This window comes from Alternaria ventricosa, assembly GCF_023758065.1.
Source record: "Alternaria ventricosa strain BMP 2768 chromosome Unknown scaffold_17, whole genome shotgun sequence".
Lineage (NCBI taxonomy): Eukaryota > Fungi > Ascomycota > Dothideomycetes > Pleosporales > Pleosporaceae > Alternaria > Alternaria ventricosa.
Genome location: NW_026055697.1, coordinates 91,067 through 104,399, shown reverse-complemented (window position 1 = coordinate 104,399; position 13,333 = coordinate 91,067). Strand labels below are relative to the sequence as shown.

General features: G+C 52.9%; 4 protein-coding genes across 4 annotated transcripts; 1 reads left to right on the top strand and 3 right to left on the bottom strand.

Annotated features, from left to right (window-relative positions):
• Positions 1-136: 136 nt before the first annotated feature.
• Positions 137-1,366, top strand: J4E93_008489 (uncharacterized protein; the record flags this gene model as incomplete). The annotated part of the gene is made up of 1 exon (XM_049346388.1): positions 137-1,366. One exon carries the CDS (start codon positions 137-139, stop codon positions 1,364-1,366), a length of 1,230 nt encoding a protein of 409 aa, XP_049196278.1.
• A 1,000-nt stretch (positions 1,367-2,366) lies between these two features.
• On the bottom strand, positions 2,367-4,078 carry J4E93_008488 (uncharacterized protein; the record flags this gene model as incomplete). The annotated part of the gene is made up of 3 exons (XM_049346387.1): positions 2,367-2,922; positions 2,975-3,934; positions 3,981-4,078. The coding sequence occupies 3 exons, from the start codon at positions 4,076-4,078 to the stop codon at positions 2,367-2,369; spliced, it is 1,614 nt and encodes a 537-aa protein (XP_049196277.1).
• Positions 4,079-7,670: 3,592 nt separating this feature from the next.
• J4E93_008487 (uncharacterized protein) lies at positions 7,671-9,128 on the bottom strand (the record flags this gene model as incomplete). The annotated part of the gene is made up of 3 exons (XM_049346386.1): positions 7,671-8,586; positions 8,643-8,760; positions 8,807-9,128. The coding sequence occupies 3 exons, from the start codon at positions 9,126-9,128 to the stop codon at positions 7,671-7,673; spliced, it is 1,356 nt and encodes a 451-aa protein (XP_049196276.1).
• Positions 9,129-9,616: 488 nt separating this feature from the next.
• Positions 9,617-11,711, bottom strand: PCN1 (DNA polymerase delta processivity factor; the record flags this gene model as incomplete). The annotated part of the gene is made up of 6 exons (XM_049346385.1): positions 9,617-9,634; positions 9,682-9,968; positions 10,025-10,454; positions 10,502-10,542; positions 11,358-11,535; positions 11,631-11,711. 6 exons carry the CDS (start codon positions 11,709-11,711, stop codon positions 9,617-9,619), a joined length of 1,035 nt encoding a protein of 344 aa, XP_049196275.1.
• Positions 11,712-13,333: the final 1,622 nt, after the last annotated feature.

Sequence of the window (13,333 nt, the reverse complement as noted above, 5' to 3'; positions counted from 1 at the left end):
CCATTGGTCTGGAGATATGTCCGATACGAAGATGTCACCTAGCGCTACGCCCATGGAACAGATGGAGCCTGCGCGAGAGACTGGGAGTGACTCGGCTTCTATCGCAAGCTCCGACGTCTCGACTACCTCCACTGAAATGTTCGAACATGAGCCCTTCGAAACCTTCCAGTTCAAGGTCGTCGAGCTATGCCAGAAGGAGTGGCCGCATCTCTCTAAAGACTCCTTCACCATCACACGTATGGATGGTGGATCTTACAACCGTGTGATCAACATCCAGGTCGACGGTTCTCGATATCAAGCTAGCTGGCTTGAGCGGCAGGTGCGCTGGTTTCTTCGAACGTTTTGTCCCGGTATGTTACGCAAGACGGAGGCTAGAGACTATGTGCTGCGTATACCGCGCATGGAGCATGCGTGGGTTGAACATGAAGTCTCTATCCTCAAGTTTCTTGCAGCGACGAGCATTCCAGTACCCAGGATCAAGACTTTCAGCTTCTCAGTCGAGAACCCAATTGGTAGCCGATACACCATCCAGCCACGTGTTCCAGGGAAGTCAGTAATTGACGTCTATTCTGAGCTTAACACGCAGCAGCGCATCTCCTTCGCGCGAGATCTAGGCTCTGCACTCAAGGAGATGAGCAAGATCCAGTCGCCATCTCCTGGCACACTGAACCCAGACAGCATTCTCGCTGGATCATCAGAAACGCAGCTACTGCGATTACAATGCCCACCACGAAACGCGTTTTGCCAAACCAATGAGCCCTTTGTGGCAGCTACCCCTCAAACTGTCCAAGAATTCCTCATGTCACAATTCGCTCGTCAACGCGCATTCGATCTAACACTCAATCGCAAATTCTTGAACCCTTGGAAGCCATTTACAGCCATCATTCAGCATCTACACACGTTTGGCTTCCTTGACGACAACATCTACGCACTTACGCATATGGATCTCGAGCCACGCAACATGCTCATCCACATTACCTCTCCCACCACCGCGACCCTCTCCGCAATCTTAGACTGGGATGAAACTGTCTTCGCCCCCACCTTCATGAATTGCCGGTCCCCATACTGGCTCTGGAACTTCGAAGAGAGCGATGACGAACCGGAAGAGGCTGATGCAAACGACATACCGGAAGACGTCGATCTTGCGGCCGTAAAGAAGTCGTTTGAGGATGCCGCCGGAGAGGACTATTGCAAGTTGGCCTATACGCCTGAGTACAGGATCGCGAGGGATATTACTAGATTGGCTATTATGGGGATTTGGTCTAATATGGACTATGATGATGCGAAGGAGATCTTGAAAGAGTGGAATGCGGCTTATCCAGAATTGGAGGTATGTGGGATATTCGATGATGGGGAAGAAGATTAGGGTCGTAAGAAAGTGCGATGTTGTCGTAATACTATGAGATGACATGTTAAAAGAAGCGCTTTAGTAATAGATAACTTGACGTCTTTTATGTTTGAGTAATACTACGCCGTTCCTACCGTTTCTACTGATTGCTTTCCCTGATAAAGTTGCAACTCGCTTCAGAATCCACATTCATCGTCAAATTGGCCTTTTTGAGCACGCGGGACACATTTGTAGCGGTGCAAAATCAACCGTACACCCACTGGACATGCTTTCCATAGTGAACGTCTTCAGTTCTGAAAACAGCTAAACACACCACCATCCATTATCGCACATACCCTATATGGATCACCCAGCTGAAGCCGCGAATCCTTTGGTAGATCAAAAGTTACTGCATCGTTGATCCTGAAACAAAGAGGGGTCGTGATGTGCAAAGAGACATCCCACTCCCACCATACAGAATACCCATCTAGCATCTCTAGGTAAGCCACATCCACTATTAATCACGCCCTACGCGCATCTCCGCCGTCTATCGCGAATGCTGATCAGCCATCTGACCAAAAGCCATCGTGTCTGATGCACAAGGTCGCAAGCGGCTCGATGTAAGTCCGCCGCTAGCTTAGCCGCGCCGCTAGAGTAGGGTTAGATCTGGGGAAGTCGCGCGTGTGCGCTGCGGAGAGTGTCCGACTGGACGTTGATGGTGCGCACGCTCGTTGGTCGCTTAGAGAGAGACGGGAAAATGGCGCACAAGTGGCGGAGCCTATCTGAGAGCTGGACTATAAGCTATCTTCTTTTTCGGTGGAATGCGTCCGAAAAAATCGGGACTAGAGAATGGAACTTGGTAAGAAGCACGGTAGGGCACAGCAAGTGGTGATGTAGATGAAGTGATGGTATCATAAATCATAGATAATGGATATATACAATGCTGCGCTGTGAAGCGAAAATCAAACAGCTAGTCGGGTATTTACAAGTGTGGTAGGGAATCTCTCATAACTCTTCATAAACTCCGCGGAGTAGATGCTTAGACAACAGTCTTCTCGGGGTACTCAGTGTAGGTAGCGCTCCTCTTGCGGGAAGCATCAGCCTCGATATCGGTAAGGCTGGCGCGGCGGTTGTCGGCATGCATGTCCTGGACGTCCTGGAAGGAGATGGAAGGAACGAAGCCGGGAGACTTCCAGGCCTGGGAGCACTTGCCGTAGAGCTCGTCGACCTGCTCGAGGGAAAGACCCTTGGTCTCGTAGATCATGGCCCAGACGAAGAAGATGCAGACGAAGCAGCATCCGCCCCAGACGAAGAAGACCTTGGCGCCCATGTTGGCGTTGCCGGGTCCGTCGTTGACCATGTAGGGGGTGGCGTATCCGATGGCGAAGTTGAGGAGCCAGTTCGATGCGGTTGTCATGGAGAGAGACTTGGCGCGGACCTTGAGAGGGAAGATCTCACCAGTCACGACCCATGCGACGGGTCCCCATGAGCAGGCGAAGAAGAAGATGTAGATGCAGACGAATGCGATCAAGGCCTGTTGGGCAGCCTGGTTGTCGATACCAGCAACGGTACCGGTAATGGCAACAATGAATTGGCTGCAGAAAGTCAGTATATGTCTCATTTGCACTTCGTACAGTCAGAACTTACCAGACAGCCATACCGACGGCGCCGAAGAGGAGAAGGTTGCGGCGACCCCACTTCTCGACGAGGTAGAGACCGGGGAAGGTGGAGGCGACGTTGACGCAGGAAGTAATCATGGTGACGACAAAGGGGTTGTTGATGCCGGAGTTCTGGAAGAAGGATGTTCCGTAGTAGAAGATGAAGTTGACACCAGTGAGTTGCTGGAGAGACTGAAGGGCGCAACCGGTGAAAAGACGCTTGCCCAAGTTACCGCGGAAGCAGTCGAGGTAGGTGGCCTTGCCAAGAGACATCTCATACTCGTGGTTGGCAGTGATCTCAGCCAACTCCTCAACAAGAGCCGGGTCGTCAACGTTGAGGCGGCGAAGGGTAGAGAGAGACTTGGCAGCCTTTTCTGGGCGGCCCTTCTTGATGAACCAGCGAGGGGTCTCAGGAAGCCAGATGCAGCCGACGAAGAGGATGATAGCCCAGGCGAATTGAACGGCGATAGGGATACGGTAGGAACCAGTGTCAGTTCTGTCCTTTGTGGAGTTGTTGACGATAGCAGCGAGCAGAAGACCGATGGTGATAGCAAGCTGGTAGCAACCAACAATGGTACCACGAATCCACTTGGGGGCAGTCTCGGATTGGTAGAGCGGGATGGTGGCACTGATCATACCGACTCCGTAGCCAGCGAAGAAACGTCCAGCAACGAACATGGGGATGGCAGTAGCGACGGTCTGGAGAATGACACCAACACAGAAGACAATGTTGCTGACAACGAGACCGAGGCGGCGACCGAGGAAATCAGCAGTGGGTGCTGCGGTGAGAGCACCGAAGAAGGTACCGGCAGAGAGGATAGAAACGATCAAGGAGGTCTGCTCGGCGGTGACATCGAGCATGCCGTCCTTCTTGTTGATGTAGCCAGTGCTGAAAAGCTCTCGCCAGTGGTGCATTCCTAGAATACCACCGATGGTACCGGTATCGTAACTATACTTGTTAGTAGACATCTTGAGAAAGGATCAATCGTGCATACCCAAACAGAACACCACCAAAGGCAACGAACAGGCCGACCAAGATGGCGGGCGCGGTCGAGCCAGCTACGCCCTCAGGCTTCTTCAACATCAGACCCATGATTGGCAACTGTCTGAGGAAGTAAAATGTGTATGGAAGGTAGACTCAAGTCCAGAGAGATGGTTGAGTACTCGGATGAGGATGACTACCACTCCAAGGCGGGCTGCCCATCTTTAAGTACATTTGGGGAACTGTTCACACGAGCCTGGGGATCTCCATGGGCAGCTGTCTAGTCTGGAGACTGGAAGCATGGGGTGAGCGCGCTAGTCCCGCGGCTGGCCAGCAGGCTAGCGACAGTAGGTCCGAAGCGACTGGGGTAGCTTAGTGGGTGGTCTTAGCCATGATGGTGTTGGAGCTAGAGCAGACCAGACGCTGACCACTAGCACGTCGCTGGCCTGTGGATGCCATAGCGTTCAAATCATCGTGAGCCAATTCCAGTAGATTTGGGAATCATGGAGCCGAGATTCAGTTAGCGCAACGTTATCCAGCGGTCCCACGTTCGTGTTGCTGGAAAACGATGGCAAATATTGTCGGGTACGTGACACGCATGGTCAGTCTGCTGGCACACGCACCCAACAGTGAGATGACAGTCGCGTGCCGGGGCGAAGACGGGGCGTAGGAGCAGCTAGCTGATAGGACACTAGATGGTAAGCGTCGCCTTTAGCCGTCATGACCTGTCAAGTCGGGTTCGTGTAAGCCATGAACCACTGACCTCATTCTGCGGGGATGCATCTTGGTATGCAGGCAGACACCGTTCATCGCCTCTGCTTGATAGACGTGGTTGCGTAGCAAACTACCAACTGATGTTCGTCTGTCGGTGATCATCAGACGAGCACAGCGCATCAATCAACGAATCCGTGATGTTTTACTGGACAGTGCGATCACCAATTGGCAACGCGTATGCAGACAAGCCTTTCCATGGGCGATTGCTTAGACAGACGGCATCCAGCTGTTTGCAGTATGGTGGTAGAAGGATTCTGGAATATCGCGACTCCGGTGCTCGGTGTTGCTAACATTGGCCGAAGAGCTGGTACCAGCGGGTAGTCTGTGGGAAAACAAGCGCATATCGAAGAGGTGGGGAGATGAGTAGCGTGCAGGATTTTGCTTCTGGCCGCGCCAAAGTCGCAGAAAGACCCCAGGGTAAACGGGGTGCATTAGTTCCCATGCCCTCCGTGAGGCTCAACAAGCATGCTAGAGCACGATAGCGTGGTCTCGGCCAACCAGACGAGGCGGCTACGGTAGCCTCGAACCATGCACCCAGCGCTTGGTCGAACTGTCGGGAGGATTTTCTTGGCCTAACCGATGTAGGGCTGGCAGTCCGGTAGTGTTTAGCTGCGCAATGCATCTGGAGGCGAAAATCTCGTATGCATGGAGTCTGGCAGCAACTCCGCTCAATAATCGGGGTCCACTCGAGACGTGTTCTTGGAACAGAACACGGCTGGTCATGTGGTCTGGATACCGAGATCCACCAAGGCGGCTCCGATATGGCGTGTCTAGAGAGAATCGCGGCACGGAGAGTTGGTAATTCGGAGTCGCCTCCACTATGCATGGGGCGCGTCACACCAGCGTGACTCCCCGTGGAGTACGAGTTTCATGGGGATCACGAGACTCGATATCCAGCTGTCTCGTGACATTTGTGCCAGGATGATGGCGATTTTGCAGAGATGACGGGTTTGTGCCAAAGTCGCAGGTCAGGTCAAGCTCGTAGGATGCCCGTTCAAGCTTGCGAGCCAAGACGGCTTGGCCGAGGCACGCTGGCGCCAGGCCGGATAGTCGCTTCCTCCGATCCGAGAAGTCGGAGGCACTGACCCGTAGTGTTCTCGGTATGAGCATGTCATGACACACGAAGTACTTCTTGATCTGTGGCCGGACTACAACGTCTCAATTGAAAGCGGTCTTATCGAAAGGGTCTCATGCGTCACCTCATAACCCCGGAGACATGACGACAGCATCTGCAGGCTGCGCAGTGCGAACATCAATGCGGGGGATCGACGCAAGCCACGATGTTCCCGCCACTGTCTGCGAGGTCACGAGCGACACGACATCAGCTGAAGGGCATGTGCACGTAGCACCAGGTCTACCACGGAATACAATGCTCGCTTGCGAGGTAGATGACGAGCCCTGTTCCTGATCTAAAATTGGTTACATTGGATGCGCGTATATCTTCAGAAGCGACGGCGACTTTTCCTCGCCTGTTCACAGCAATGACAGCCAAGCAAGCGATATCCTTCGATTTGGTTCCGACCTTCCTGCTCCTGGAGTACCATTGCATTGATTCGAGGCCAATGCGGTTCTCTGCCATGGAAGGAAGAATCTTGTCGACTTCGGGTATGAGTTCGTTGCTTACAGTATGGTAACAACCAGTCCTAGAACCCAGCATTTGATACAAGCTCTAGCACAGAACATATCGTAGTATCTCGTTCTAGTAAAAAGCAGAACTCGAAGTAAGTCATAGAAAGTAAGAAGTTGCTCACTGTCAACAGAAGCAAGTCGCACCTTCCTCGCCAACCAGCCAATGACAACACACCCCAACGCGTCGTCTCTTCCCCACCAAACGCGTCCTTCATCGACCCTCACCGCCCCTCCAAACAACTCAACTTCCACCTTCAAATAAAATTATGTCAGACACCCCAATCCCTATCCACGAGCCGCCGTCTCTGCCATCGTCACCCCTCCCTAAGCGAACCAAAGTCATCGACCCCACTCCTCTCTCCCACGCCTCCACTTTACCACGAGGAACAGACTCGGGCGCCGCTACACCAACACCCCTAGCAGCTTCACACCTTCCCAGCCACGACAACATGGCATCACTACAACCTTCAGTGCCAGTCGGTGCTTCGTCATTAGCTAGTGCAGCGGCGGCGGAGCAACAATTGCAGGTACAATTGCTGAGCCCAAACGCCAAGGCGCCGACAAAGGGAAGCGCGTTCGCTGCTGGACACGATTTGTACAGTGCAGTGGAGACTATAATTCCAGCGCGGGGGCGAGCATTGGTAGCGACGGATATCAAGATCTCCGTACCAGATGGGACGTGTACGTATTCCATCTCATACTCAATTCGTTGAGGACATTGCTATAGACATCATGCTAACCATCATTCAACAGACGGCAGAGTAGCACCCCGCTCCGGTCTCGCCTACAAACACGGCATCGACACCCTCGCCGGCGTAATCGACGCAGACTACCGCGGCCCCGTCGGCGTTATCCTCGCCAACCTATCCGAGAACGATTTCCCCGTCAAGATCGGTGACCGCATCGCCCAACTCATCGTCGAGCGCGTCGTCATGCCCAGCGTAGTCGTCGTCGACCAATTGGAAGACACAGTAAGGGGTGCCGGTGGCTTCGGCAGCACAGGAGGCTTTGGCGCGGCGGCGGCCGTTGCAACCCAGGCGGCGGAGACCGCGACAGAAGCTCCTGAGGTGGCGGAGGTAGCTGCGGACAGTGTGAAGGCTTAGGTGGCTGCACGCCAATTTGGGAAAAAAACTGGACACTCTAGAGCCTACGTTGACGTTAGCTCACCTACTTTGCAAGTTCTTGTTTTAATGTAGTCTGCAGACCTGTTTAGTTTTTTTCTTGTATGAGGTGATAGCCACCAACTGACGATGCTTTGGCATGCATATAATTCAACGCGTAACGTCTACACAATCAAATCTCATGAATCACCCACCTCCTTCTTCTCTCCCTCTCCAACAACCTCACCCTGCGTCCCCGACTGAAGCACCTGCACCGCCCCACCATCCTTCACCCCAACACCCAAATGCAGCACATTCAACTCATCCGGCTTCCTCTCCCCAACATCCTCCGGCACACTCTCCCCCTCATACACCGCCCGCGGCCTGAACCGCTCCAGATCCGGCGGGTTTATCATCTCCTTGACATACCGCGGAACAGTCACCTCACTCGCATTCATAAGCGCCAAATGCCTTTTCTTAGCAACCTCCTCATCCGCCTCATCACCTTCACCCCGCCCTTCCTTCGCAGCACGCGCATCATAGCTAGCCATCTTCTCCTGACACGCAGACGTCGTGCGCGTGAGTATCGCTTGCATGGACGCGAGAACCTTCTGACACGCCTTCGCCAACGGCAATTCTTCCGCGGGGACATCGTCGGGTGAGCGCCAGCTTGGTTTCGCGTGCAGATCAAACTCGGGTGTTGATGCATCGCACACGGCTTCGATAAAGCGGGGTATTGTGAGCGCGGCGAACATGTCTCCTGTTCCTGAGAAGAAGAGCGGGAGTTGTGGGGTGTCGATGCGGAAGAGGCGGGGTTTGTAGTCGGAGGTTGCGGTTGAGCCGATGATTGTGAGGTTTTCGACTTCATTTAGGTCGATTTGGGGGGCGCGGAGTTGGGGGGCTGGTTGGGAGGGGGATGCGGAGGGGTGATGGGGGTCTGAGGGGGTGTGGGTTCCGGTGCCGGCTTTGGATACTGGTCTCGAGGGTATGGTTTGGTTGTCGCGGGTCAGGCGGAGGGAGGTTATGATTACGTGGGGGACTTGGTAGGTTTTGTGGAGGACTTGGATGGCGGCGGCGAGGGACTTGAGGTCGGTGATGGGGGTGTCGGATAGTAGTCTGTGTCTCTGTTAGCAATCGCGACGCGTATTTGACTAGTGTCCAGATGTACTCACTCGGCCTCGAACTGGTTCGGAAGTATGAGATCTGCCTCGCGCAACAGTCCCTTGTACTCTGGTACTTCATCCTCTGGAATATACAACTTGCCGTTGTCGCCCATAACCGGATCGAGTACTGTCTCTGTCAGCCCTGCCTCCTGCCGCCTCATGTATGAACCCACCCCAGAAGAAGCTGCCCGGCTTCGTGCCAGCATTGAATTTGATATCTCTCCCAATCGTCCCAATCGTTTGTACGGCCTCAGCACTAGGCATGTATCCGGTCAAGAGTACGTCGAAGTTGGTAAGGTTCGCCTGCTGTAGCCCCTCGTAGAGCTCGAGGATTTCGCTCGCGGAGGTCTTTGTGCCTTTGACTTGCTTGTACGCCGTGTGATTGCCTGAGAAGTCAGCTATGCGCCAGTCAACGGGAATGAGCTGCCTACTGTAGTGCACGGTGTTGATCGCAGAGACGTCGCAACCCAGCGATTGCATGACAAAAGTGGCCATTTTGTTCCCAACATAGCTCAGCTCAATGTCAGTGTACTGCATCTATCGCGGCGACACGCGACTCACCCATGGACCACCTATAGCATGTTAGCTAGAAATAATGTCCTGCGCGTGAGTCTTACATGACTGGCAATCGCAAGCACGCGCGTGTCCGGTATCAGCGTGTCAGAAGCCATGATTTATGAAAGTAAAAAAACAGTCAAGTAAAGGAGGTGGAACAAAGCGTGCAGGCGGGGTACGTTGTTGATTTACTGTTGATCTCCTTATCTGGAATTCCGCGACATGACGTGAAGCCGTTGGTGGGGCAGTAGCTTTCCTTTTGTGCCTAGGGCGCGGAACACACCACGCGGCACCGCGTTTTCGCCAATGTCGCACGCCAGAACCTTGAACTAACAGACGCTCGATGCATATCAAAGCCATTGCGCCGCAAATCCCCCACATCTATCCTGGAAACATGCCGCTCGTGCGTGAATGAAGTCATGATGCGTTTAGTCCTCGTCGCCAATCTGTTCATATTAGCAATGTGTTGGTGTCTTACGGGATAGATACATACCTTGGGCGCGAGGTAGAACCTCAGGTAGCTGGCCTCAAAGGGGTATTCGACAAGAAGGGGAACCTCGCTAGATAGACAGAGCTTGACTTGATTTGACAGCCCGCTCGCCTTGCAGAAGTTGATCAGGTACTTGAGAGAGAAAGTGAGTGAGACAGGTTCATTCATTTCGATCGAAACGTTCTCCTCAGGCTTATCGACGCTGTTGGACGTCTTGAGGATGACGGAGCCCGAACCAATGTCGCCAGAGCATGCGAATTTGATTCCATCCTTGGAGCACTCAATCGAAACTGGAGCAAAGTTAGTTTGTTGTATAGTGTGCTGTCGCGTCTGGTTCGGGACGTACCTGACTCGGACAATGCGCCTAGGTCCCTGCAGATGCGCTGGAACTCAGCCGATGGCATGGTGACTGTTGCCGCATAGTCCGTCTCAGGGATACCAAGATGTTCCTGGTCGATATCCATGAGCTTAATGTCATACTCGCTCAGCCTCGATGTGGTGCTGGATTCGAAGAGCAGGTTGACGACATCAGGCGAGTCCTCAGCCTTGATGGTAAGGGCGTCATCGTTTCCAGCGGCACGAAGGACCTTTGTAAGAGAGCCGAGGTTGATTCCGAGCGCGATGTTGCGGTCGCAGCGGAAGGGTTCGAAGGCTTCGGATTTGAGCATCATGGAGACAAGGGCGACGTGCGAGTTGTCCATGGCCTGGAGCGCGATGCCCGAGTCATTGCAGTCGAAGTTGCAGTCCTGTACGAGGTCCTTGATGGCGTCGACGACCTGTTGCTGTCAGAAGAGCTTTTGCTACGCTCCCTACGCGAACGTACCTTCTTGAGGATCGAAGCCTGGCCTAGTTTTGCCTCGAGCACTGCGGATGGTTAACTTTGTTGGCCACATATCACAGAGAATACATACTGTTGACTGTGAACGGAGATTAAGAGGGTACGATAACGCTGACGGGGGTATACAAAGCGTGGTGGTGCAGGAGACAATTGCGGTGGAGGCAACAATCAATGGAGGGGAACGCGAAAGTGGTTGGCGAACGCGTCGGCCACGCGCTAACTCAGCACAGGGCATAAAGTACCGCCAAGACCATACCCTTCGTGCTTGACTGGTTCCGGATTGCTCAGTACTAATTGCTCAGTACTAATTGCTCGACAATGAATACGTTGATTGTGATTTGAGTGTCCGACTGGGTGTTATGCTTCTACAAGAGGACGTGCATCATTTCAGAAGATGCGAAATCATTTCTCTCTGATACAGGTATCAAACATCGCGAATCGATGTATTCAGGTGGGTATCATGATGAAGTTATGCAGCAACAACCCATCCGCATCCCGAAAGCACTCTTCGCACCTTCGATTACTGCTCGTCCATTCTACCAGCTGCACGGACTGCACAGCCTCTGACCTTCCGCCGAGTGCTTCTTTCCATGGCCATGTGCTTGTATCTCGTGCATCCGTCACTTGCGGTCATGTCCGCCACACAAGCATTGAAGCCCAGCGCTTCTCTAAGCCATCAAAACCATTTCATCCGTGGTATACATGCGCCCTCAGCCAAATAGTCCATTTACATCGCAATATTCAGTTCCACCTTCTCATGCTCTGACCAAGCCATAGAACAGCGTCCAAGTAAGAACGAATCCACTCAACCCTCCAAACACATCGCCAAGCCACAGATCACCCAGCGGCCGGTAAAAGTATGCGCCGGGCTTGCCATTTGTCTTGAGCGCAAACAGCAGCGCCGATACCACGAGCGATCCGAGGAGGTAGAATATGAAGCCTGTGTAAGACTCGAGGCCTAATGTGCCTGCGGCGACGCCGAAGAGTGATGCGGTGAGACTGCGGATGTTGGAGATGACCTGGGTTGGGTACGTGTTAGTCCAAGGAGGGCAAATAGGGAGGGAGGGAAACTTGGTGTCGAACAATGGTGCATGGGGCTTGCTGGAGGGCGTACCTGAGTGTTGTGCTGTACGCTGCTTGCGACGATTGGGTGGATGGCGAGTTCTCGCTCTTCGTTCAGTGCCGATGCCGCCATTGTGTATGTCTTGTGACCTTGTCCGATCGGAGCGTCAGATGCCGCCTGGTTGTTGCGGAGATAAGGTATTCGGTCAAGACACGGGTGATCGGTTCGGCCGTGTGATTGCTGCTTCGTCTGGACCGGCTCAGTACAGGATTGATTGAGACGTCGTGGATATATGCAGGCAATGGATACGTCTGCGATGTATGTCGAGTGTTCAGAGAGTCGTGTGAATGCGCGATGATGCTGCGCTGGCTGCTTGGGGTAGTCGCAGTGCTGGCTGGACCTTCCGACGGTAGTGGAGTTGAGTGGAGGGTGGCCCGTGCCCAGACACTGCCATCATCCATGGATGCGCCCGCGAACACGAACGACTCACGAACACCTGTCACATCACCCTTTAATTTGTCTGACAGTGCATGTTACTAAATTCATATTTTGCTCTATCTATTCAGTTGAATTACTTCCCCTTACATACACTCAAATATCATCATAAAGGGGACCATATCCCTCGAGATACCTTGATCTGTCAGCCCGATGCGCCGCTTCATCGTTCAGGACGAGCACTCACCGTTCCAAATGTGGGGCTAGAAAGTAGTTCGGCATTTCTCTTGCGGCTCGTAGATATGCAATCGCATGCTGATAATATCGACTGTTGGCTCTTGCTGATGTAACATTTCCCAGACTCATGAACGATTCGGCAGCCTGGTTAAAGTTAACGAGAGAACACATCAATTGTGGTTTTACTTATTGTAGACAGAAGACGACCCGTAACAACTCCCTGTTCCGTCGCTACGTATACTGCACGCTGGAGATTTTCGGTAGCTGGCAACAGCAATCCTCTGGCTTCGACATAATCTGGTTCATGCAGTCGTTCTTCAGCTATAACCGAAGCCCTCGCTGTTGGTCCAATGTTGCTTGTTTCGCTGCTCAAAGATGCCCTCTCCGCGCGAGAGATGCTTGACAGAGCCCTCTGCGCTCGCAGTAACCAGTTGCGGCCAATTACTGCAGCTGTCAGCGTTGCTCGATATCATCTAGAGAAACTCACAAGCCAGGATGTCGACGTCGTCTGGGTATATTTGTAGTAGAATCAATGACTGACGCAGGCACCAGTCTGCTAAGTCTTTGATAGCACCATTATCAGCATCGACAAAAGCCACACGCTGAAAGACGCTGATGAGAGGTACCTGCCAATGCCGGCGTGCTTCGTCGGGAGTTGTATCGTTTACCTCGAAGGAAGCAGTAATGTTTTGGATGGCTGGCAGTTGGTCTTGCCACGAATCAGGTGATCTATCGAGATTGGTATTGATCAGTTCGACAGTGGTCAGCAAACGTTCGATCATATCGTTGTCCATGCTGATGAGAATATGATGAATGCTGGGTGGGAAAAGCAATAATTGCTACACATGATCGTGACAAAGACAACGCATGGAGTATAAGTCAAGATAGATTGCTAGCAGAGACAGCCTGCTTGAAAATCTGTGGCGTTTTGTTACCCTGCCACGGTATGACTGTCCTGAGGCGCAGCCTTGTTCTTGACGTCCGGATAGACTGGAAGACGAATGGGAGTTGCCGAACGTTGTTCGTCATTCATCGTGTAGGTGTAGTGTAAGCTGACCGATTAGTCTGCAACCCAGTCACCC